This window comes from Andrographis paniculata, unplaced genomic scaffold (assembly GCF_009805555.1).
Source record: "Andrographis paniculata isolate CXL003 unplaced genomic scaffold, ASM980555v1 Contig71END, whole genome shotgun sequence".
NCBI classification, from domain to species: domain Eukaryota; kingdom Viridiplantae; phylum Streptophyta; class Magnoliopsida; order Lamiales; family Acanthaceae; genus Andrographis; species Andrographis paniculata.
Window position 1 is genome coordinate 6,101,370 of NW_026137608.1, and position 26,667 is coordinate 6,128,036.

At 35.2% G+C, this 26,667-nt stretch overlaps 4 protein-coding genes and 1 long non-coding RNA gene across 7 annotated transcripts; 3 read left to right on the plus strand and 2 right to left on the minus strand.

The window, feature by feature from the left end:
• The first annotated feature begins 1,369 nt into the window (after positions 1–1,369).
• Positions 1,370–8,823, plus strand: LOC127265034 (serine/threonine-protein kinase CTR1-like). 3 transcript variants are annotated; one of them, XM_051294685.1, is made up of 15 exons: positions 1,370–2,722; positions 2,859–3,157; positions 3,236–3,380; positions 3,825–3,927; positions 4,510–4,680; positions 5,179–5,562; positions 5,665–5,705; positions 6,168–6,236; positions 6,688–6,788; positions 6,862–6,946; positions 7,028–7,126; positions 7,224–7,292; positions 7,827–7,958; positions 8,068–8,162; positions 8,434–8,823. In XM_051294685.1, exons 1-15 carry the CDS (start codon positions 1,862–1,864, stop codon positions 8,528–8,530), a joined length of 2,751 nt encoding a protein of 916 aa, XP_051150642.1. In that variant the 5' UTR covers positions 1,370–1,861; the 3' UTR covers positions 8,531–8,823. The 3 variants fall into 3 exon arrangements, with proteins under 3 accessions (XP_051150642.1, XP_051150643.1, XP_051150641.1); XM_051294684.1 differs by having other exon boundaries at positions 1,371–2,722; positions 3,825–3,940; positions 4,478–4,680; XM_051294686.1 differs by lacking the exon at positions 4,510–4,680.
• A 434-nt stretch (positions 8,824–9,257) lies between these two features.
• Positions 9,258–14,426, minus strand: LOC127265035 (protein CLT2, chloroplastic-like). The gene is made up of 11 exons (XM_051294687.1): positions 13,902–14,426; positions 13,076–13,221; positions 12,769–12,806; positions 12,038–12,153; positions 11,714–11,813; positions 11,590–11,625; positions 11,452–11,502; positions 10,751–10,874; positions 10,517–10,642; positions 10,233–10,437; positions 9,258–9,604 (listed from the first exon to the last, which is right to left on the minus strand). Exons 1-10 carry the CDS (start codon positions 14,297–14,299, stop codon positions 10,265–10,267), a joined length of 1,308 nt encoding a protein of 435 aa, XP_051150644.1. The 5' UTR covers positions 14,300–14,426; the 3' UTR covers positions 9,258–9,604; positions 10,233–10,264.
• On the plus strand, positions 10,787–13,917 carry LOC127265036 (uncharacterized). The gene is made up of 2 exons (XR_007841875.1): positions 10,787–10,905; positions 13,879–13,917. It is a non-coding gene; the product is annotated as an uncharacterized LOC127265036 (long non-coding RNA).
• A 1,809-nt stretch (positions 14,427–16,235) lies between the features above and the next one.
• Positions 16,236–20,159, plus strand: LOC127265061 (uncharacterized). The gene is made up of 7 exons (XM_051294733.1): positions 16,236–16,612; positions 17,619–18,050; positions 18,124–18,298; positions 18,373–18,673; positions 18,756–18,919; positions 19,385–19,464; positions 19,555–20,159. The coding sequence occupies exons 1-7, from the start codon at positions 16,517–16,519 to the stop codon at positions 19,825–19,827; spliced, it is 1,521 nt and encodes a 506-aa protein (XP_051150690.1). The 5' UTR covers positions 16,236–16,516; the 3' UTR covers positions 19,828–20,159.
• A 736-nt stretch (positions 20,160–20,895) lies between these two features.
• On the minus strand, positions 20,896–26,417 carry LOC127264676 (uncharacterized). Its single transcript, XM_051294173.1, has 12 exons — positions 26,298–26,417; positions 26,034–26,205; positions 24,950–25,032; positions 24,789–24,864; positions 24,595–24,662; positions 24,302–24,386; positions 23,136–23,257; positions 22,870–22,953; positions 22,613–22,759; positions 22,142–22,250; positions 21,932–22,051; positions 20,896–21,227 (listed from the first exon to the last, which is right to left on the minus strand). The coding sequence occupies exons 2-12, from the start codon at positions 26,122–26,124 to the stop codon at positions 21,154–21,156; spliced, it is 1,059 nt and encodes a 352-aa protein (XP_051150130.1). The 5' UTR covers positions 26,125–26,205; positions 26,298–26,417; the 3' UTR covers positions 20,896–21,153.
• Between the last annotated feature and the right edge of the window lie 250 nt (positions 26,418–26,667).

Below are 26,667 nucleotides of genomic sequence, written 5' to 3' on the forward strand. Positions count from 1 at the left end.
GGGGGCAATCATTAAGGCCCAATGTAGTTCCAATTTTGAGTGGGTTCCATGTTATTTAGTTAATTAAATTTTAATATTTATTTAATATATTTTAATTTAAATAAATTTTACTTAAAATAAAAAAAAATATCAATGGTCAAATGACAAGTAAAAAAAAAAAATGTCAATTAAGATGTGAAAAAGTATATAAATTATGTTCTATGAAAATAAAAAATGAATAGCTTTGTTTATATAAAATTTTTAAAATTTGTAATTTTGAAGAATATGTAATAATAATAAAAAAAATGAGTATACAATGTGATGCCTCCATGAGAGCAAATGGATATTTAATATTTAATCGGTCCTCTTTATTTCTATATTTCTTATGTAACTAAATATTTTATTTATATTTAAAATTTTTTATTTTTATAAAATTAATTTTAAATTAAATATAAACAAAAAATATATTTTATTATTTATTTGTATTATATAAAAAAATTTTATCTACAAAATAAAAATAATATTTATATTATATATTTTATTCAGATATAATGCTAAATGATATTATAAATTATTATTAATAACTTACTAATATATTATCTACCAAAAACTAAAGTCTGTTTGTCACATATTGGAATATTGATATTATATTGGTAGTGGATAAAAAGTACATTGTAAAAGATTTTTTTGCCTTTGCGAGTGTAGTAGTGTAAAAAATAGTGACAATTGTGTAATAATAATGAAAAAGTAAATGTAGTTTTATACTGATATAATTATTTATGAAAATGATACTATTGTTTTGGGACGAATAAAAATTGTAAATAAGACAATTGTATGAGGATTGAGGAAATAATATGTATTAACGGGTATATATATTATCATTTTTATAATATTTATGAAAAATTATAAAAATAAATCATAATGTGAATAAATTCATAATATCTTCAATAAATTAATATAAATATAATAATAATAGTAATTAAACAAATCCAAAGACACGTATTTAATTTAATCTTATCCATGCACTCCTTTCCCGAAGAATTCACTGAAAACAAAAAAAAAATGAAAAAGTGGAGCCAAACACGGCGTTGTCCGTCTTGTCTTGCCATAATTGGAGGGCTCTAATTTTATACATTTTCCTGACACTGCGCTTTTTCGGAAATCGCATTTTCCCAATCGGTCCACTCAACCGCGCTTTTCATTTCTGTTTAATTAAAACCAGGGGCTCTGCTAATTTGCGCGACAGGCGGTGGGACACGTGTCGCGCTCTACCGCCGCCTTGTCCTTACGTGGCGCATGCTGAGGGGCCGCCAGCATGCAGCCCTCTGGCGCATTTTAGCACAACAGAGTCTGCATCTAGATATATATATATATATATATATTGCAGAATGACCCTGAAGGCCTGATTTCTCCGCCTTCCTCCCTCTGAGATTCGTTCTGCAATGCTCCCTTTCATCTTGATGCAGCAGAAAGCGCACATTATTTAATTATTATAAAGTTCGCCTGCGGGGTTGATTTTGGTGTTGTTGCTGAGGAGGAGTTGGATATTTTGTGGAATTTGATTGTGTTTTGGTTGCTTTGATTCAGTGTTGCTACGGAAATTTGGTTTGTTTGTGGATTTCTGAATTAATCAACGCTGGCGGCTGTGTGGTGTGGACTTGAAGTTTGAGGTTTAGACTTTGATCATTAGTTTGCTGTAGAAAGTAATCTGTTGGCGGCGGCGGTGGTGGTGGAGCTACTGCGTTTTGGATTCCTCTTCGACGGCGAGTGTACGGTGACGGTGTAGGTTTGCAGGGAAGATTGCGAGTTGGTTGAGGTTTGAGGGCGACGTGTAAAAGGAGGTGGGGAAATTCTATGAATCAGGTCTTCACGTGGTGAAAAGATGCCGCATCGAACGACTTACTTCTTCCCGAGGCAATTTCCGGACAGGAGTTTCAATGAATCATTAAAGGCGTTGGAGGATCACGAGAAGAAGTTTGGGATTGAGGATGGGAAATCTGAAGCTCGTCAATCCGAGGTCGTCGCTCTCAAGGCACCAACCAATAAAGGCGATGATGCTAAGACAGGTGAGGATAGGGACAGTTATGGCGGACTCTCCATTGGAGTCACGGCCACGGGGGACAAGATTCACGAAAAGCAGCTGGCCGCCTTTGTAAAGTGGCTTTCGGAGAAGAAGCAGAAAGAGAAATCGAAACGCCATGTCGATCACGTGAAGATCAGACTGTACGAAAACGACGATGGCATCGAAGAGGAAGATGAAGAGAAGAACCTACTTCTGCCTCCGCCGGCACCTCCGGCGGCGGACGGTGACCGGCGGCAGGATTCGCTGCGGCGGCTGCCGAGTAATGCGAGTAATTACAGCAACACTGCGAATCAATATCATGGTAAGGAAAGGGGGTTTGAGAGGCAGGTTTCGCTGCAGAGATTGTCGAGTGGAGGGAGCACCAGCTACGCCGGGAGCTTATTTTCGGGGGCTACTTTAGACGGGAATTGGTCTTCAACCACTACCGGAATACTAAATGAGTCCTCCGCCGTAAAGGAGGAGACGGAGGAGGAAGGCCTTGGGGCCGGCGAAAATGTGGAAAATGGACAGTCACAGAAGTACAAAGAAGGCTACCAATTGTTGTTGACATTGGCTAAACGTCTGACACAACAGGCAACACTTTCAGCCGAGCCTCTGCTCCAGCAAGAACGAAGAATTGGGGGATCTTCTGATGCTGAAATTGTATCCTATCGCCTCTGGGTATGAGATGATCTTGATGATCTTTAACTGATTTTATTCTTGGAATTCTTGTTGCAAGTCATTATCAGTTGCTTATATTTGAAAGATTTTGTTCTTTTTTTTTTTTTAAATCTTTTGTCATTCTCTATTGTTTCAGGTGAGTGGCTGTTTGTCTTACAATGACAAAATTTCGGATGGATTCTATAACATTTTGGGAATGAATCCATATCTCTGGCTGATGTGCAATGATATGGAGGAAGGCAGGAGGATGCCTTCTTTGATGGCACTGAAAGCGGTTGATCCTGAAGAGGCATCAGTAGAAGTGATTCTTGTGGATCGACGAGGAGATTCACAGCTGAGGGAGCTAGAAGATAAAGCTCAAGAGATATATTTCTCTGCGGAGAGCATGTTTGTTCTTGCAGAAAAGCTTGGGAAGCTTGTTGCTGTCTACATGGGGTATGAGCTGTACTGATTTACTACATACATTTATGTTGACTGTTATCTCATGATGCTTTAATGCTTATGAAATTGAAGGGGCTCTTTTCCTGTGGAGCAAGGTGAACTTAATCTTGGTTGGAAACTTGTCAACAAGAGACTAAAGGATTTCTATAAGTGCATTGTGATTCCAATAGGTAACCTGTCTGTGGGGCTTTGCAGGCACCGGGCTATCCTGTTCAAGGTGGGTTCTTTCTACTTTTTTACTTGAAAATCAACCTTTCTTACCATGACACTTGTTACTGCCCGCTTGAATAGTTCCAAGAAATTCGTGATCTTCTGACAGTAGTTATTTCACCCTAATACACTGTCAATACATTGTTACAGGTTCTGCATATGAGAAGTTTGTTTTTTATTTGTCAAAAGCTTTAGTTGTGTTGAGCTTCACTCTTCTTATGTCAGGTTGTAATTAGTGCTTAATATTAACATTGCAAATTAAGCTGAAAAATGCTCAGGTTGCAGCAAATTTTAAAAGTCTTTGCAATTTCTTTGATTCTTGCCTGCCATTGTCTTCCACTTATTGCAATGAGAATGCCAGCAGGCTGATCAATGATATCGATACTTGTACTTGACATTGCTACTATTTGGTGGCTTCGAGATTTTAACAGACACCTTACTTCTATGTCAGAAACTAGCAGACTATGTAGGGTTGCCTTGTCGGATTGCTCGAGGTTGCAAGTACTGTGTTTCTGATCATCAGTCTTCATGCCTTATCAAAATTGAAGATGAAAGTAAGCTTCCAAGGTACAATTAACTAAGCTTCCCTTTTTCACCTGCGGTAGCACTAAGCATTACAGTTTTGGAGTTAGATTTGCTGATTGAATTAACTAAAGAATGATTCCATATGCATGTAATAGATTGAGCTCACTAAACCTTGGTTCCCTACTTTTCAGATCTTTCAGTTTCTTGATGAGTCTTAGATATTTAGCTGATACCTGAAAGAATTCTTAGCATTTTCATGATATCTATTTAAATGGTGTTAGATTCCACAAAGTCACAGGTCTTTTAGCCATGTTGTTGGATAGTGGTTTTACACTTCTACACTTTGTATTTTAAATCTGTAAAATTGGTGTCCAATGGAGTTCATAGTGAGCATGATGATGATACTTGGAGATTGGAGATCATGTTTTGTATGGTGATTTGTCTGCTCTCATCCTCTTTCTTCTAGCTTTTCAAGGCCAAAGAGCATTTAAGTTTGATAGAAGTTCAACCATGCTTAGAAATATTTCATTGAATACTGGAAACAAGTGATCTCGTTTGATGCTACTTTCACTAAACCAGGGAATTTGTCGTTGATTTGGTCGGACAACCAGGAAATGTCCATGGGCCAGATTCATCAATCAATGGAAGTTCCCTTTCCTCTGTTCCTTCCCCCTTTCAAGTATCACATCTAACAGAATTTCAGCAAGATATGACTACTGAGGCTGATTTTCAGTCATTCAACTCAAAGCATGCATATAGAAATGACAATCCTGCATATTCAGGTGTGTTATATTTGCATGTCTCAGTAAAATTATTTAAAATTTCCTAGGGCAATTAACAAAAATTTTAATGGATTATCTGCAGTATGGGGGATGTAGGTGGAGCCATTACTGTTATATTTTGCATGTCTGATCTAGCAACCATCTTGTTGGAAGTGATAAAGAAGTATATTGTGTAGATGACTGTTACTAAGTTGTACTTAAAATCTTGTTTAGGTTATTTGAGAAAGTTTGCAGTCTTGATCCACACCCGGCTTTCCAGTTCTTTCTTCTTTCTTCTTTCTTTATTCCAGAACAATCCAAAATAGTACTTTTGGCTCTGTGAATGCTGCAAATAAAAAGTTTCTTTGATATGGAAGTGGCTAAATAAAAAACATTCAAGAAGAGAATAAATGAAGACGCATTGTATGAGCTAGTTTAGTAAAATGGAAGATTTTACTGGAGTCAATGCAGTTGAAAAAAAAGATGATTTTCTCTGATAACATCGATGACTTTTTGCAGTTAATGGGGATGAAACAAAGGATATTATACATTCTGAAAATAGAAAGAATGATGGCTGTGGTCCAGACGCATGTGTTGATACTGGTGCTGCAATATCTGGGGATAATTACCCTCGAGCAGGAGGTGATGAGATTATCATAAAACATACATACAAAAAGGAGATTGTTGTAGCAGGGAACGGAGCTTTGACTCATGGTGACGGGCCTCCCAGAGTAACCCTCTGTGATAGCAAAGATCTAATGGAGATTAAAAGTAAGTGCCAAGACCACAGGAAACATATCGCGGCAGTCATTCCTAGGTATCTAAATCTAGAACCTTCTCTTGCAATGGATTGGCTCGAGATCTCATGGGATGAATTGCACATTAAGGAGCGAATTGGTGCAGGTGGAGTTCTGATCCTTTATTTTTCATGTCACTTATCGTTTGCTGCTGTACTTATGTGAAGTATCAAATACTGATTATGTATTCTTTTGTTTATTCTTGTAGGATCCTTTGGCACGGTGCATCGAGCTGAATGGCACGGATCGGTCAGTTGTCTAAGCTTTCAGTACACCGATTGTTGTGAACTAATATTAGTTGGCCTCGTTCTCGGAGATGGGATTCTTTCAGTTATTAAGCATTATCTAATTAATGATTCTTCTCTTCATAAAAATCCTACACAACTAAGCAATAATAAATCATGAATTCTGTTCGCAAGCATCTTCATGTTTTAGGTGCCAATGGGGAAACTGTGAAATTTTTTAATTTCATTCTGCCTATTAATGAGATCTTTTTAGCATGATGTAATTCATTCTCTCTTTCTCTATCTATATATTTAAAATAGAGGAAAAAAGTTGCAGCAGAGTCATCAAACATTTTAGGCACATAATAAGTTGGGAGAAAGAAAGAAAGAAAGTCGAAACCGCACGATAGATAATATCAAGCATGTAGAGTTCTTTGGCATTCGGAATTTCCAATTATCAATAACTTGAATTTCTCCAATCATACAGGATGTAGCCGTTAAGGTTCTGACTATTCAGGATTTTCAAGACGACCAGTTAAAGGAGTTCCTGAGGGAGGTATGAATCAATGCTTGAACATTGAATTATCTGCCAAACATCCTTCCAAAGATTCTGTCTTAAGTAAGAGGTGTGCACAAAATATGTAGAGTTGAAATGTATTCTAATTCTTATGAATTTAAATCTTTAATTTCATTATATAAACAGGTTCTATCAGGTGAAATCATGTCACCTGCAGACCTGAATAGGTAGGTTTGAGTGTAGCAACACGATTCATTATGAGTTTACGGATTTCCTCTTACACGAGTTTGCATATTCTTTTTCTTTCATTGCACGATCAAAGCTAATTGTCACCTATAATTCTTACAAAATTTTCGGCCCTTAAATTTCCTATTGCATATGTGCATGCTTTCTACTCTATACCGCTGACTGCAAACTAATTACTATAGTGAATTCTTTACACTGTTCTTGATGAAGTTCTTATGTTGATTTCCAATATTTGTCACTGAAGGTTGCCATTATGAAACGCATTCGCCATCCAAATGTGGTTCTGTTCATGGGCGCTGTTACAAAACGTCCCCACTTATCCATAGTGACAGAGTATCTGCCGAGGTGAGTCCGGATTTCATTCAAATCCAAAAATATAAAACCATAACTTGTCTGCTAAAACAATTCATTGAACCAGGGGGAGTCTATTCCGATTGATACACAGACCAGCTGCCGGGGAGATTCTAGACCAGAGGCGACGCATTCGTATGGCATTGGATGTGGTGTGTTTTTGGTTCCCCACACATATTTTTCAAAGAGAGACACGATTCTTTTCTTCATTTATTCTTGCATGTTATGTGTAGGCAAAGGGTATCAACTATCTTCATCGTCTTAACCCTCCGATAGTCCATTGGGACCTAAAATCGCCGAACTTGTTGGTCGATAGGAATTGGACTGTGAAGGTAAATAGTTCTTGTATTACATGTCTGGAGTTGAAGGTTGAAATATCTATTGGATGTGTACCCTGATAATTGCTTGCTTTTTGACAAATTGGCTTAGGTTTGTGACTTTGGTTTGTCAAGGTTTAAGGCCAACACATTCATCTCTTCAAAGTCTGTTGCTGGAACTGTAAGTCTCTCTCTCTCTCTCTCTCTAGGCACCAGTTATTTATTAGTCATGAAAGATTGAAATCCATCTGATTCGAAGTGTTTTGATGCGATATTTTAAATAAAAGAACAATGTTGGATATGATATTTTTTAGAGAGTCCGTCCCAAAATAATAGTTCCGTTTTCAAAAGAAAAACCATATTACCTTAGAATTTTCTTTATTTTTTTTTTGTTATTATTACACAAATGATATTATTTTTTATACAGTGATATTTTAATCTTTTACTATCTATTTTATATCCACTACCATTATTTTTTAAATCTTGTGTCTTAACTCTTTTAATCTTTTACTATCTATTTTATATCCACTACCATTATTTTTTAAATATTGTGTCTAACTCTTACGAGACTATTGTTCTGAAACGAAAAGAGTATGTGTATATTATCAATAATACAGAAACAAAGTTTGAATATAAGTAGTAGAACCTATGGAACATTTTTCCTAGGAGTGCATTGCATAATAGACATTTGATTCTTGTTTTCGATTGATTTCAGCCGGAATGGATGGCCCCTGAATTTCTTCGCGGGGAGCCCTCCAACGAGAAGTCTGATGTGTACAGTTTCGGAGTAATATTATGGGAGCTTGTCACATTGCAACAACCATGGAGTGGACTTAGCCCCGCACAGGTCGACCTCCTAATACTCACTCGGTCACAAACATACATATATATATATGTGCAATTATGTCTTTTTTATTTCATCCCCAAACTGTTGAATAAGTCAGAGCTGACCACAGGTGGTTGGAGCTGTTGCTTTCCAAAACCGGAGGCTGACAATCCCGCCAAACACCTCCCCGATCTTGGTGTCTCTGATGGAGTCATGCTGGGCCGAGTAAGAGATCTTCTCGAACCATACTCAATCATCACAATATGTCATATTGTTAAATAATTACCTAGTCTTTTAACTCAGTTAAACATAATCTTTTAGGTGAGATGATATTTTAAGTAACATAGGAAACACAAACTTAACTTGATCGATGATACACATGCACTTCACTTTAATTTTGATCATACTCAAGAATTCATTCATGTTTTCACCAACATTCTAATCTTTAGATTGAAATTCGATAAACAAGTTACTATGTTTTTGTTTTTGTTTACAGCGAGCCTGCGCATCGCCCGGCGATTAGCAGTATAGTTGATACATTGAAGAAGTTACTGAAATCTCCATTGCAGTTGATACAAATGGGCAGTCCATAAACTAGCCAGACCCCCGACCGGCCCCCATTCCAGGTACTTTGCCGCCGTCTTTTATCGTAATAACATTATACATATATATGGAGGGCGGTTATTTCTTTAACAGGAATGAATTAGCAGCATGTAATACAGCACAGCAAAGTTATTAAGCATTGCTGAAAAAAAAAAAAAAATTATAAAGATAGAGAGAAAGAGAATGAAAGAAACTAAATCTGAAGGAATACAATATACCCTTTTTAATTATGTAATAGAGGATGCTGTTGGATTTATGGAAATGAATCCACTTATTATTATTATTGATTTTTTATTTTTGTAAAAGTTTCCGTTTGATTTAGATAATTGAATAATACACTATATATATATATATATATCTGTCTCAAATTCTTTCATACTTTGAGGGGTTGGACTTGAGGTGTGCGTCAAATTAATAAATAATACCAGTTAAATTTGTTTCATGTTCATATTTATTCATATTTCATAGTATGTAATCGATCCTTGGCATTTCATAATATATATAATGAAATGAGGAATGTGTGATGTCTTTTGCATTAATGGAAAAAATCATCAATACCGAAAGAATAGAAAAACAATAATTAGTCATACTCAGAAGATCAACATAAAAAAATCCTGACAGGCTCAAAATGTTATACAGGCCAATCTGAAACAGTTCCAACCAAACAAGTATAAGCATATACTTATGAAATGTTTGTTCGACAAATATAAGCATATATATTCAAAATGTCTACGTAATATACCGGTAGTTTCAAACTTTGACATGTACATTGAATTTCAACCGACTGTTTGGCTGTTAAGCTGTTAAGATAAACAATATGACTATTTGAGTACTAGTAAAAAACTTCTATTAGAAATTTGGATACTGAAGTTTTTCAATGTACCCAAATTGTTCTTGCATTGTTGTCAAACAACTTAAAACTTTATGCATCTGGATCATAATTTTTATCCCATAAGGGATGACCTGGTAGTATGAGGGTTGGATGTGTGACCGTGAAGTCCCCCTCGACGCCTCATGTCACTTGCCACACATGTGATTTGTCTGTAGGGCCTAGTTTCCAGCTACTGCGGTAGGTTCCCACGACATAAAAAATAAAAAAAATAAAAAAAATAAAATACAGTACAATTTGTTTGTTCTTTTGGCAGTCTAAAAGATGAGGGACTTTTATAACGAGATTCAATACAATTTGTTTGCTCTTTTGCCTGCCTAACACTTTAAAATATGTTTTTATCGTTACTTTTTAATATAAAAATGTTGATACAATAACATTAACAACAAACATTTAAGAAAATAGATGTATAGAAAATTATATACATTGTTATTGAAATAAACATAGTAACCAATAGGGTAAATGAGCAACTAATTACGCACACAAGAATTTCAAATGAACTGAAGAAGAGAACGGCTATACTATCAATAAAAATGAATCTATTGTTCTTTCAAATTTCATTATATTATCTCTATTCACAATTCTCCATAAAAATATATTAATTTTTAACAAAATATTTAAAAACTAACAAAAAAATAAATATTTTAATAATATTTTTACTTTTCACAATAACTATAAATCTATAATAACAAAAGTTCATAAATCATAAATACTTTTAAAAAAACACATTCTTCAAAACAGACATATAACTAAATTAGAGTGGACTTAATATAAAAGAGGCATGGCCACGATTTAGTTAGTACCTTTATAGCCCGCAGCGAGCCATCGGCCGGAGTCACGAGGCGTCAGAGTCCGACGAGTGCGTCTCCGGCTTGAGTGGCCACGACAGGTTGTATATAAGGAGCCCCGCCATGAGGACGGCGCTGCCCAATACAAAGAACCAGCTAAGGCTCACGCCTTCAGGGAGGTACGGCAACGGAAGCGAAAGAATGTAGATTGAGATGGGCACTGCAGTGTAGTTACGACCAAGTTCAGCTGGGTTAATTATTAGGATGAATAATCTACGAGAAAATTTCGAGAGTACTACCTGAGGACATCACGGCAAGGGAAGAAACTATAGCCGACGAAAATCTCAGTAGATTGAGCACCGAGATGTTGAAAGCAATGTTGGTTGCTATGTAAAGCATGGGCAGCCATGGGGCCCCGTCGCAGCCTGCCAAAGTTACGAGAGTCGATTTTTTTTTTTTAACACGAATTGGGAACTCGGTTTTGGAAGTTTAATTTTCGATGAAATGTGAGCATAAGAACCGACTTTTATTACCTGTCGTGGTGGTTCCGACGTTGAAGAAGCAAGCAGCACCGCTTGTCAAATACGATGGTAGTTCAGAAAATGGTATGCCCTTGAGGCTTGACAGAAAAGGCAGAAATAGGAGAACAAAGAGTGCCTGCATGCAAAAGGAAATGAGAGCCATTAAGGTACAGCACATGCATTTTGTTAGAAATTTCAAATTTATCGATTTTTTAATAAATTTATCATGATATCTTACCCTACTTTTTACCTACTTATATTTATATTTCGTAGAATTTTATGATTTGCATATTATTAATAATGAAATCATGGCCTATAAATGGACGCTATATAAATTGAATAGACTCAAATAATAAAAATTTTGTTTAATAAATATAATCAAATAATAACAACCGATAATAGAAATTCAACCTAAAGTATAAACTAAAATATGTTATCACGAAACTAAGCAAGAATGCATAAGTAGAGGAAGTATTTTAATTTTTGTTTTAAGAAAAAACAAAAATTACATCCAACAATTAATAAAACATCGTATTTTACATCTATTTTTTCCTTTAAAATACTCAAAAGAACCATAGTAAGTTGATCGGAATTTACTCAGATCATGTTAAAATTACGAGGAACATAATACATGAATGCATGCATATTCAAAGTTTTTATAGAAGGCTAGTGAGAATATAATTATCCTATCATAGAGATAATGTATTTCTTACCTGAAACCCGGAGCCAAAGGAATTGACAACGAAGATGTCTAGGAGCTTTCCCTGTACCCAAAAATCAAGTCACAATGAAGATATATTCTAACATTTCAAAGCAGATATATTGGACGATAACAAAATGAAATTTCGCACCTTGAGTCGTGTGGCAGCATCGAGGAAAACAGATTCCTGCACGCTCAACAGATATAAAAATAAATTAAATTGCCTATAGATGAGGACTTGCAATTTAGTTGTCTGATAAGGGTTCATGCCTTACCTTGAGAACAGAAGCAGTTGCTTGAAATGCACTTGAAGCTATCATCACTGCTGGCCAAAAGAAGCCGACTCCAGAGAGCATGTGATCATTTTCAGATCCACTGCATTCCACAAGCAAAAAGTATTATCCAAAGTAGATCATTTGCAAATCACATGAAATTCCAAGTTAACCTAAATAGTTGAGAAAGCTCGAACATAAGATTATATAAACTGTGAGGTTTCACTTTAATTAGCTCGTTTATGTTACAAATTAACGAGCGTATATGCAACAGTGGATGACAATAGTAGCATATGCAGAAGTGTAGGTCAAATGAGAAAGTAGCACCTTGTAACAGCTAACACAACACCAGCAGCAACAAGAAAGCATCCAGCAAGTTTATTCAATGAGTAGTTTCTCCCCAGGAAAAGCATAGAAAATGTCAGCTGCCACACCAAGAATGTCTGCAATAAACAGGGTCGAAAAAAACAAATCAATTCCCGAAAACAATAACCTCCTATTGCATTTCGAGTAATACTGGGAATTAATAAATATGTTGTATCGTCTTTAATAAACACAGCATGCCCAAAGGCTAGTGTTTAAAGATGCAAAGAAGAGAAGCAACAAGAATAACAAGGATCACATTGAGGAGATGATTTTATATATCCTGCTGTCAAATGGATGGAAAGAAACAAGATTGGTGTTAGCAATTTCGGAAACCTCATAAAGACAAACAACTCTAGAGGAAGACAGCCATCTCTGAAGGATACAATAGCAAGGTTGAAAACCTCACTGAGGGGTTAGTGGAAATTACATGAACCAAACCCCGACATCTCTTCAAATAAACTGGGAATTTCCAAATATAGTGTAAGCATATGAGTTTCATTAGATGAAGGTTGAGATAATAACAAAAATAATAATGATAATAAAAGTAGATGGGTTTTCCACCCAGTCAACATTAGAGTGCTTTTGGGAAAGGTCAAGATAAGAGTATCATCTGATATACTAAATGGAAGCATATATTTTTTATTTTTTGTGCTACAAAGGCATATCTCAGTCCAAATTATAAAATGCATTACCTGATTTAGTATAGGAATAGCTGGTCCAGGAAGCATAGCTGTAAAATAAGCATACATTCAGTGGAAAGAAGACTAATGGAAGCAACCGAAAAATTCAAATGTTTTTGGCTTTGATTTGTTTTAAATTTAGCATAAAAAACAAGGTGTGGCGCGACATATTACAACCAAAGGCCAGAAATTTCAAGGAGAAATTAACTACTTATGGAAATGACTCTAAACCATAGACATCATTCTTGTATTCTTAAATCCTGATGAAGTAATCATCAATTAAAATAGTTATCATTGAGCCCAGGCGGGTTACTCATACCTCCGGAATACATTCCAGAAACAACTCCAAGAGCTTCTAACAAACCAATTATCATGAAAGGTAGTTTTGGATAAGCAAGCATCTCATCAGTAGCTATGTTAGCTTTGTATCTCATGTAAAGGATGGAAAAATATATTCCCACATACCTGTAGATCACAAATAACAACAATCAATTGGAATGTCAACTAAAATTATGTCAATAAGAAATGCATGGCAAAGTAATTAAAGTAACAACTCAAAACAGTAGGCACAGAGAGAAGATTTACTTTTCAATACAAGGAATTTTCTCCAATAATTTGATTCTCATTCTTTATATTGGAATTGGTGAAACCATTTAGGCAATTTTCATAATCAGCAAGTAGGTGGGTTTGTGTGCTATCGACATGTTTTTGTAGCATTTGAATGATTTAATTTTCATTCAAATTATTTTCTGAAACATATTTTCATGAATAAAGTATCTCTAACACATGTTCTACGTTCTAAACATCACCTAAAATTCAAAATACCTGAAAACATCCAAACCACAAGCAAACACATTATTGAAATAAATGTGGAAGATGTCTTGTAGCAACTATTATGCATTGAAAGATCACAAACACCACTAGCTTTTGATTATGCTACAAGTCGATCTTTGAATGTTCGTTGTGGTTTAATTTAAGAAATCAGTGTACACTGTTACCGCATTTTCCAGCATGAATCATATGAGATGAAATTATATTTCCACGAGCAGAAACAAGTCATGCTAAATCTCGATTAATTTACGAAGACGAGTACGATAATACTTTAACAATCATCTGATTCAGGTGTTGGGAGGAACAAACCACACCCGAACGTGGTGAGCTGCGCCAGGAAAAAGGGGAATTCCTTCATCGGAACAAGAGCTAGCTTGTAGAGCACACGGTTCGCAATCGCTAGCCCCACGGTAACAACGGAGCACGCCACGATGGCGAGCTTCCGGTCATTGGCGTTGGAGCTCGAAGGCGGCGGAGTCGGCGGAGGAGACGCTTCGGCATTCGTCGCGAACGGAGACAAATAATGCTGGAGATTTCGCCTGTTACAATGACCAGCGTTTACAGGGTAAGCAATCTTCAGCTGCTTCAAAATTGGACGCTTGTGAGGCTTCCGCAACTTGGCACCGAAACTGGACGGAACTCGGAAAACAATCAGCGTCTCCGATGGTCTCTCGGCGGAGGAAGGAGAAGCAGGTGATCGGAGAACCTCCATGGAAGTAGACGAAGAAAAAAAGCTCTGCCTGCCTGCAACTACCTACACAGATTTTGACCATTAAGTCTGCCACGTGTGATCTATTTAACACGTGTGATCTATTTAACACGTGTAACGTGTAAAATCTAATGGTCCCAATTGGGTCGAATAAATGAAAGTGGGCCCCGGTGTAGGGCCCAATTAATTTAGGTCCGTTTATTAATTTTAACTGTTTGGGTCCATATTTAATGGGCTTTTATTTATTCACGAAGTACAGAATTTCTTTCAATATCTTTAATCTATAATATTTTTATAAAAAATATATCGAGTACACACATTAATGCACTATATTATATAATATATATTTTATTTATTAAAAAAATATAATAATTAAATAAAAATATTTATATTTTAGTGTGTTTGTTTTGTAAAAATGTTGAAAAAAATAAAATTTATGTGAATTATTAGAAAAATCTATAGAGATATAAAAATAATAAATATGTGTAGTATATTAATATTTTTGAAAAAAAATCACGAAAAAACAAAGTATTTGCACAATTCTTAGCATTTAAGTATAAAAAAAATACTACAATCCAAAATTACTAAAGTTTGTTCACCAAATACTTATATTTTAATGATACAATTTTCATAAATATTTTTTTAAAAAAATATAATATATACATATTAATACAATATATTTGTTCCATTCCATCACAATGTACTAATTTTAGGGAGTCAATGGATCGGATCAGCTAAGATTCGAAACTCGACGCGAATACATATGGTTGGATCCGATTCGAATAATACCGACAAGATCAATGGACCAGTAAAATATTTTTTCAACTTTGAAAAATTATTTTAAAATTGGATTCGAATTTGGACTCAAACCAGACATATATTAAATTTTATGTATTTTATTCAAAAATATATATATTTAAAAATAGTTTTTTCTTTTATTATTATAATTATAACGGGATACTTTTAAATGAAATAAAAAATAAAAAAAAAAAAAAAACAGATTGAGTTGAATTAATTAATTTACTTATTGGTTGCTGCTAGAGTGCTGTATTTAAAATTCTGTTGTAATAATCGTATGTCACATCTCTTATATTAATATAATACAAATACAATACATAAATTAATATTATGTAATAACAAAACACACTGTATTACTTCTGACAACACACCATTTATATTAATATAATACAAATACAACACATAATAAAATTTTATTTTAGTATATGACATATTCTTAGATACATATAATTATGAACAAATACATCTCTATTACACACAACATATGTTATGTATAATAAGAACATGTACTATTTTGCATTTATTATAGGTGGGCACACAACAATCCCCTTACTTAAATATACTATTCTCTCCGTCCCGTTGAAAGGTTGACGTTTGCTTTTTACACATAGATGTTTGAATATTAGTATTATATTAGATTGTAGTAAAAAAAAAGACAAAAATACCTCTATTAATACGGTGTAATATAAAAGTAATGACATTTGTGTAATATATTGTAAGTTGAAAAGATATTTATTATGTTAAGTAGGTATTACAATTACTAAATTAAGAAATGGTAACCGGACGAAAATAGAAAATTGTAATCTTTCAATGGGATGGGATGAAGGGAGTATTAAGTAAATAATTAAAGCCAAAATGAGATGGGTAAATTATATTGGTATATATATTAGTTGGGGATTAAACAAATATAATATGGTTAATTATGGTTCTTGATTACCTTACTTGACTCCATGGACTTCTGCTGTCCTTGCTGTCCACCACTACTACAAACATATACATACATATATACATATATATTATTACAAAAATTCCAAGAACAAGCCAAGGAATCGAACATGGCAGCCACATTATCTAGATTGGGGTGTAATAATTTCCCACTAATTTAATTTAATGCGAAACTCACTGTTCATCTTATTATTTCAATGCTCCTTCAATAAAAAGTTTGTTAAAGAAAAGCATCTTTATATGCTTCTTTTTAGTTTGTTGCTTCTCCATCATTTCCTCTGAGAGCTGACAGTCCCACCCCACCCCACCCCCTCAATTCCTTTATTTGATTCTAGTTTACTCCAATCCAGTACGCAGAATTTCGTTTTGACTCCTCATTTCTGTTCTTCCTCGGAGGCAGTACAGACGCCTCTCAATGTTCGAATCGGATTCTGATTCTGCAGTGGAAAGCCAGCTCTTCGTAATTTTTGTTTAATCATGGCGGAGAGTAATGGAGCTGGAGCAATGCATCATCAGGTTGTTCGAGAAGATGAGAGTAATAGTGGTAGTACCGTTCATGGCAACTGTGATCAGGTATGTCGGTTTGGTTCCTCTCTGTGCCCTAATTTTTGGGGGAATTTTGAGGAAAATTAGGTTAAATTTTGTTTGTTGATTGTTGATGTGTATGGTTGAATTGATTTAGGGAGTATGATGATGATGATGATTGTATAGGAAGAACTGTTTTTAGATTCATTTTTATGAGTTTTGTACTTCGGTTGAGTTTATGATTGCGCAGTTATTCTGTCCTTCCGCCATTGTTAGGGTTTAGGGTTTCAAAATTGGGATAAAACATGTAGATGAAGATGAAGAGGTAGTAAGAGTTGCTTAGTTCATTCATATTCATTAGGTTTGAGAATTGTCTTTGTTCCTTTCCTTACCACACCTTATTTTCAGTGATTCTTGTCGTTTTTCGACATCGAAAAGCTGAATGAATAGCTATGTTGGATGGTGTGGAAGATGTCAAATTGAAATTCATAGATGGATAGTAATGTAGGTCGAATCAAATCGAAAAATGATCGGGGAAGCACAGATTCACACCTTATTTGAAGTGTTTCTTGTCAGTTTTAGACATCGAAAAGGCGAATGAATAGCTAATTTGGATCATGTGGAAGATTTCGAATTGAAATTCCACAAGAATGGATAGCAATGTAGGTCGAATCGAATCTAAATATGACCAGGGAAGACAGATTCGCACCTTATTTCAAGTGTTTTTTTTTGACATTTTTAGACATCGAAAAGGTAAATGAATAGCTAATTTGGATCATGTCGAAGATTTCGAATTGAAATTCAAATAGAATGGATCGTAATGTAGGTCGAATCGAATGGAATAATGATCAGGGAAGCACAGCTTCACACTTTATGTATATAAACATCATTTTTGGTAATTTCTACATTTGTTGAGAATCAGAGGCTTTTGTTTAATCCAAGTTTCGGTGCGATTTGATTATGTGTGTATGCTCTGTGAATTCTGTTCTACCAAAACTTTTACGGCTGTTAAAAATTTCGAAATTTTTTACTTCTTGTGCATGTTTGGTATCAGGTTTTTGATCGACAAGAAGCCCCCTTGATGCAGCCCAAACGGCCAAACCTCCCGTCATTAGAAATACCGTTGCGGTCGTTGGAGAATACGCTGTCTGATTTCACAAGAATAGATATCCCAAGTCCCGGTTCCGCCAGATCCGGGCTTCCGCCACGACCGAATTCCGCAAAGCTGAAATCATCCGTCAAGAACTTGTTGCCGCAAAAGAGCTTGAGGAGTAAAAACCAATCTCAGGAAGCCGAGAAAACGGTTCTTATCATCCCGGACGTGCCCCTTTCGGACAAGCCGTCGACGTCGAGATCTTTCTCGTTGAACAAAATGTTGTTCTCATCATCGACGAAATCGACGCATTCGTTACCCGTGACGCCTATGGGCAATGCTGATCCGAAGCCTGCTCAGGAGCACCGTTCGGATTTCCCATCAAATATTCCGGTAAGTTTTTCTCTCGAGTACCCGAAACCACCGAGACGACGCTCTTACGCTATCCTGAAACTTTCCTTTGCAGAAGACTGATGTGAAAAAGTTCATGGCGCGATCGTTATCAGTTCCCGTTAACGTCAAAACCCGAAGCTTGAGACGGATGGACTCGTCGGGAGGTTTGATACGAGTGATATCGACAAGCTATCGGTCAACAATTGCCGAAAATTCCCCCTCGGACATATCTCCCGCTACCGAAGCTGGTATAAAATGTATACATTTTCGTTCATTCCGATTCGTCGTCGTAAATTGACGCAAACTCTACGTGTCGATGCAGGCATGGACGATTCCGAGGAAGAAGACATTCCCGAAGAAGAAGCCGTATGTCGAATCTGTTTAGTCGAGCTCGGAGAAGGCGGCGAAACGTTAAAAATGGAGTGCAGCTGCAAAGGAGAGCTCGCCCTCGCCCACAAGGAGTGCGCCGTAAAGTGGTTCAGCATCAAAGGTAATAAAACGTGCGACGTTTGCAAACAGGATGTCCGGAACCTTCCGGTAACATTATTGAGGATACAAAACACGCCTAACGTAACGCGAAGATCAACGACCGGGCAACAGCAACGAGAAGTGACTCGTTACCGGTGAGTAATCTGTGCGTTCGATTACTTTCTTCGATTTTCTGAAACCCGAAAACGATCGTGTTTGCTCGTAATTTTCTGGCAGTGTATGGCAGGACGTCCCGGTTCTTGTCATGGTCAGCATGCTCGCCTACTTCTGCTTTCTCGAGCAGCTTTTGGTATCCGACATGGGACCTCGGGCGCTCGCCATCTCGTTGCCGTTTTCTTGCGGGTTAGGTCTCCTCTCGGCGATGATTGCGTCTACAATGGGTAAGTCGATTATTTTTATTTTTTTAGTCCCGTAACTGAAGCATGCTACAAATTAGTCCCGTAAGTGAAATATTTTTGCAATTTTAGTTCTCAAGTGCAAAAAATATCTGCGTGGTACCCACATGTGTCCGCTAGATCAGACACATTGCAGACACATAGATTTTTAAATTTTTTTTTTTTAAAAAATTAATTTTTACAAAATAAATAAATTAAGTCTATTTTAAAAATCCATGCGACACCGAGCGGACACGTGTCCTCCGGCGAGCCACACGGGTGCCACGTAGGCATCTCCGGCGGCGCCAAAAGACTAAAAGTGCGAAAATTTTTAATTTGTTGGAATAGTTTGCAACAGTATCCAATTATAGGACTGAAAAATTAGTTTACCCCTTTTTTTGGCTCTCTCGATTTTAGAAGAACTAAGAGTGAATCCGACGTGTAATGGTTGGTTTGATGGTTGGTTTGCAGTGAGCAAGAGTTACATATGGGCTTATGCGTCGTTCCAATTTGCGATCGTGATTTTGTTCGCCCACATATTTTATACCGTCGTAAGAACTCTCTGAACTCATTCCATTTTCAGTATGAGTTCGGCCAAAAACGGATATTAGTGCTTTGACGTTGTCGTTGTTCTCTCGCAGCTAAACGTAAATGCGGTTCTCTCCGTGCTCCTATCGTCGTTCACGGGATTTGGGATTGCGATCAGCACCAACTCGCTTCTCGTGGAGTATCTGAGATGGAGGTCGAGCCGTCATTCTCAGCACCAAATAAACAGTGCGGCGGCTTTGCCATCACCGCACCACCACCACCACCACCAGCGGCACCACCCACACAGTAATAATCAAGCTGCCGCGACGGCGGCGGGATCCGCCGAAGACGCGGGACGTCGAGAGCAGCAGGTGCAGAACACGTAGAAGGGAGAGCGTTGAATGATGATCGATTACACGAAAATGTTAAGCTGAATGTTTTGGTTTAAGGAAGCTGAGATGCTATAGGATGTTATGTAGATTTGGGTTTGAAAATATCAGAGCCACTTTTGTGCGATATTTTAGCATGCATGTAGCAACGTTTGTCTATTTCGTTACTACAATCCCACACGCTTTCTATAAAAAAAAAATAGGCCCGTAAGGGATGATTTGACTGTTTAGCATTGCATTGAATTTGTGTTCGTGAAAGTATTAGGTTTGACCGAGGATGTAATCCGTGCACACTTTCAACAACGGAATGGAATAGTTTTTATTCTCAAGTCGTATTTAGAAACAATATAAATTTGTATTTTGTTCTTTTTTTTTTCTTTTTTTCCATTTGACAAGTATATATTTTGTTGTTTTTTTTTTTATTGTTAAAACAAAAAATATCTATTTTTTTTTAAAAATATGTATGGACCCTTATTACGCACATCATCTACAGTTTTCAATAGAAATATACTATTTTTTTTTTTAACAAAATATTACATCAAAATACAATTAAAAAGAAAAAGAAAAAGACTCAAGTCAGTCATTTCAAATCGATTTGAAACTATAACCAAATAAACTCGTCCACATCAAAATACTAGTTAAACTAATATTCAAACCAAAAACTCATTCAAATCAAAACTAATAATTCAACCGAGTGTGATCATCCAACAAAAAGAACATACATATTTTGTGGTTGATATTACTATAGAAATATAATATACACATACTTACATAATATAAAATATATATATATATATATTTGACTTATTCGAAAAAACTCAATCATTCAATAAAAAAGCAACATTTCTTGTATTACCAACATATTTTTCATATTTAACAAGAAAAAAAATAAAATAAAATAAAACTTAAAACACAAATCAACCGCATTCAATATATAATATTCAATACAGTTCAACATTACCTTAATATTTCATATGGTTCAATATATTTAGTGCATAATTAGGTACACTTTCCTCTAAAACTTTGGATACTGTAGTTCTATAACAAATTCTTTTCAGGCATTAATAATATCAACAAATACCAAATCCATTTCTTCATCAATATATATTCTCATAAAACATATCTGCAGTCAACATTAAATTGTGGAGGGTAAGATTCCAAAATATGAAACTTACCATGATGCAAGAATCTTAACAACTGAGGATGCCATTTCATCTAACAGCTAGTGAAGTCCCCTGTGAGTTTTTGCTCATTTCTCGAGAATCGTATCATTTCTGCACTGTCGAATTCCTTGTTATGAGTACAGCACATTTGCGCCCGGAATCACCGAACAATGCTTCTGGTGTTTGGTTTTGTTAGCGCTTCAATGAGCCTGTGCATCCATCTATCAAGCATTCCTGTCGCAAAAAAATATATATATATATGTATATACATACACATTCATCGCGAAAAAGCTTCACAAGTAACAGATTTTAAAAGGGGTTTCTATATTTTGTCCTTAAAATAAGGAACATTGAAAAAAGGGCTCAACAAATTGAAACATTTTCCATTATCCCGTAATAAAGATGGGACATAAGTACATCTGATCTATACAGTTATAACAGCAAGATGTGTTGAACAAATTCACTTTGCAAAATGCAGGTGGCTGTAATGAAACCATTAGTTGAGAGAATCGGGGGTGCTAATAAAAGGAGGATTTATTTAAATCATGTAACGATAGAAGAAACTTGAAAAGTTCTTGCAATTAGTAGTTCTATAAATTATCTTAAACAAGATAAATATTCATTCGAAACTGGCAAAGTGACACTTTTGATCAAGATTATATAGAAAACATATAGATGATGAAAACTAATTTAAGGATACTTGCCTGTTTCAATATTCTACTTGACATCACATACTAATAACGCAAATAACAAATGCAGAGCACATCTCTATTCTATGCATATATATATATAGTATAATTATATAAAAGGCAGTCATATTTCAAGCATGGACTGCCTGCTGCAGACAACAATCTTGGCCAATACAAAGTAGAGTACTAAAGAGAGATTTTGTTGATTAAAGAAGTCACAGATGCCAGCAATAAAAGGAGTTAATATACCTGTAACAGCAAATGTACCACCCAATACTGCACAAAGGCGGGTCATAAAGTGGAGAAAGCTGCGGCGTTCTTCCCTAATGGTCACAGTAATTGGTGATAAATCATATAAAAAGTACACAGCTGCAAAAATAAATAAAAAACAAAGTTAAAAATCTATCTCAGTACAGAATGGGAGAAAACATGAAAAAGTCTGGATCAAAAAAGACTTGCCTGGCCATGCCCTATCAAACTCATTAATTGGAGAAAAGTACTCATTGACAGAAAACTGATTTGTAGGTAAAACATTCTTTGAGATATACTTGTATTGCGTTGGAACGATCTACACCATAAGAAACACAATATTTTAAGGAAACGAATTGATGAAAAATTCTCAAGAGATAACACAAGAAACTTTTAATAGAAATGCCATTCATTGCACAGATAATGTAACCTGAGACTGGCTATGTTTGAAACGGAGACACAAGTTATAGAATTTAAGTAAGCTAAAGGAATTACAGGGTTAATTCATGTTGGGTAATAGATCATTCTATGTCCAGGAACAGGATATTATACCTGAGGTCAATTTAAAGGATTCTGCAATGTCTTAACTAATCCAAAGAAAAGAAGCCTTTGCACATATAATATGAGGGTAACATCAGACAATATTTCATATTTTCATCAGAAACAGGCAAGAACTGAAACCTTTATGTAGTACTTGAATGTTCCACTTGCTTCATGTAAAATCCGGACCGTATCATCTAGTGGGTTATGTTGCCCAGGATATTTAGGTCCAAATGATAAATCATGAATGACATGACTCACATTAACACGAGAAGAAGTCTCAAACATCTGCATGAGAAAATTTTGCTTTAATATGTACTTGATATAGAGTCAAGACATAGATGTATGTTCATATGGAATTCTACAGAATATATAAGTTGTGGGAATGGCATAGCTACCATCTGTGCCACAAAAATGTTTAATCCATGAACTGAGATGTGGAAGTTTCCAGCAACTCTCTGCACATCTAAAACACCATACACCTGCAACAGTGACAGTTAAAATATCATGAAATTTGGCCATGGTAGCATTATTATCATACTCATTTTTTAATTAATACTGAAGCAGCAAATTATCATCATCAATTTACACAAAGATGTATGTCAGTCTCACTATAAACAAATTATGAAAAAGAAGGTAGAGGTTAAAAGTGGCAGAGGCATACCCGGCAACCTTCACCAGTAGCTAATGCATGCTTCACCTTTTTTATCATATCTTCAGCTTCTTGATCAAGATTGTGGAGTTTAATTTTATGGTCAGAGTCCTCCTGATGGTCTTTCTGGTCATCTGATAGCCAAAATGTTGTCAAAAACAGGCCTAATTTGCTTCCTAATTGGTTTACAAGTTTAATTGGTCTAAATTGTGTGCTGCTTGTCTATACAAATCGCCTGAATATTTAAAAACCAGCTCCTGATGCAAATTGAATCCTAACTTTGACATTGTGACCAAACTAGATTACCAAAGGTCGAAGGGTAGAAAGGAATCTCAAATAATCATAACAAAAATAAATAAATAGATTTCTCAATTAAAATTTAAGATATGCATGTGGCTTCAATAATGTTTTGTTGCATTTCAGGAAGCTCTTGTATGCAAATTCAACAGTGGAGTTTTGATGCATTAGCACAAGAATATTTTGATGCAACTCATTGTTCAAACATACCAAAATTATGACTTGAGAAAATGTGGGCATGCCGTGGAAATGAAATCCATAAAGATGTCAACATAGTTTTGAATATTGAAATCATACAAAGGAACAATTACTCACTGAATAATAATTATCGAAGTTCCAATTTCACATCATCCTAATATAAGAATATGACTATACTCTACAACAACAATCTTTTAAGTAACATATCAGCACTCTGAAGCTAAATTACTGTTTCCTTTCATCCTTCAACAATATGATGCCCATTTAAGTTGTTACTTTAAGTTTTTTAATGTATTTCTCACATTTAATCATTAATTTTCAAATAAAAACAATGAATTCTTGAAAATCTTATGTATATAACATTACTCATTAGCCAAGTGTCCATACTCAGACTTATAAAGAAATGGTCTAACAATTTAATCAATGCCACTTTGATTGCAATACAACGATAGCATACACACAAGAAAATAAATGAATGAAATTTGGACAAAAATATAAAAATATGATTGCAAAGTAACACAAATGTCAATATCAAGAATAACACAAATATATACACTAACTGTAGCTAAAGTCACTAAAAAGGGAAATTATCCAAAAACATGCTACAAGAGAAGGCAAAAGTGAAAAATAAGGAGATAAACTAATACTAGATAAAAAGAAAATACAATGTTAAAAAACCTAACCATGACTATGAGCCGTGTGTTCCTTCTCCACAAGGTCAGACAAATACTCAGTACCAATGATGTGGCCGTCACTACTTAAACAAAGCTGCACAATTGTAGCAAACATGTTGGCTATCACATGAGCTCAAGCAAAGCCTGACACACACATAGCTTCAATTAATTATATATCTTCTATATCTCTCTAAATATTTATATGTATCTGTATATGCGATTGAAATTTGCAGCTAATTAATATATATATATATATATATATATATATAAGAAAAGGTGAAGAGTAATTAAACCCAACCTACCTTCCATATGTTTGTGTCAAGATCAACTTCATGCTTGCCTGACATATCAATTGCATCTACACTTAGAACTGCAAGACCACGACACAGAACCACATCAACGCAGATTAAAAACGGATAATACAGAAGCAGAAGATAGTTCAGCAAGATAAGCTAATAGAAAGAAGAAGAAAAGAAGAAAAGCTACAATAGCTAACCATCACACGGTAAAGAAGGAAATGTCATGTTTATATGGATCGGAAGTGTTTCTCCACGTGTTAAATCAACTGACATCTACAAAGGGAGAAAATGTCAAGCATTTCGAAGGTAAAACTTTCTTTTGGGGCAAAAGAAAAAATCACAAGAAGAGAAATATAACCTGGTGCACAGTATATGTTGTGAGATAATATGTCAACTCATGCACAAACAAAGTTGCCATGATTGCCAGTCCAATAATAGAAACTAATAAGACACATGAAGCAAAAAAAAATAAATTAGTAGTCTATCAAACATTCTCTTGTTGAGAAATTACATTTGGTACTATCTTTCCATACAGTGAACTTTTCTTCATTAGATAGTAAACAAGGTGAAATGATCACCAATTATTAAGTTGTCCATTTATTTTATTTTATTATATTTACAAGGGGTGTGTTTTTAAAAGTTCAGGCGCCAACACAAATGAATCATAAGTATCAAAATACCACCAAACGAAAACAAGGGGAAAAGGACTAGGTGTGATGATAAGATCTATGATAATCAGCATGATATCAACATCTCAGAGGACCCAAACAAACTCTAAAGAATAAATAAGAATGGTTACAAGAAAACATAAATTACTTAAGTCAGGGAGCCCTGAGCATGAATTGAGCTCCAAAATCCATTAAATGGCTACAAAAATGGCTTATTGCTCCAGCCAATACATGTCTTTGTCATTCCCACCATTACACAACCGAATATTGAAACAACTTATCAACAGTAAACACATTTCATATTTATCTTCCTTCTTCCTTTTTATTGCCACTTCAACTCATTGTAAAGCTCTTATTATGGCAGCACACACAACTCAGAATTCGGTAAGGAAAATGTGCCTTTCTTGATACTTCATGTCATATTAAGAGGTGTAGAATTTAGGGAGTATGGTTATTCTCAACAATTTCCAATACCTTTAAACAATAGTCTAGTCCATTTTATGATCGACTCTATGTCAGGATATATTACATTCTAAATTCCCATATTACATTCTAAATTCCTTAGCGCACCCCCTCACGTGGAGGATCGCAAAATCTTAGCACCACAACCTCTTATTCATCAATGGATGACCATGAGGATTCAAACACAGCATTCTATCACAATATTATTCAATATCGATACATCAAGACGTTAAACAAACAGCTAAGAATCATATGATAGCAATCTAAATTCCAAATCTCAATTTACGGAGAAGAGTAGGAGATATAACATACCGAGAGCCCCCGATTTTGTCTTCCGCAGCAAATGCTCTTCTGCGCGAGGAAACGCATCGAGACTTTTCAGTGCTTGCTTCAAATTCCCCATTTTCTGTATTCGTTTCCTACTTAGTTTTCTAGCCCTAATTTCCGCCCAGATCAACCAAACAAGGAAGCAATGTACCTACCACTGTCAAACAAAAAATTGTCAACAAAAAAAAAAAAACCATATAACAGTGAAGCATTGAACAGAATGTCATTCAATAATCAAGAACTACAAACCTGGGAAAAACCAAAATCGACATTCATGCAAGCTCTCGACAAATCTCCGCCTGCGGACTGACGAGACAAACGCAAAAATGTTCCTCGCCTAATTAGACGATTATACGCAATACAATAAATTTTAAAAAATCAATTTTAGTCCGGATATTAAAAAAGTATACATATATATATTAATTTTGATTATAATATAAAAAAAAATATTATAAATAATTTAAAATAATTTTCCGAACATTTGTTTTTTAATTACGTAGAAATTAGCAGCCACTTTCCCAAAAAGGACGTATTAAGTAAATCAACAATTACCTTAATACTCTGCAAATCATGTTTGAAAATTCTCACGTTATTAAAAAAAAAAAAAAAATCATAACTT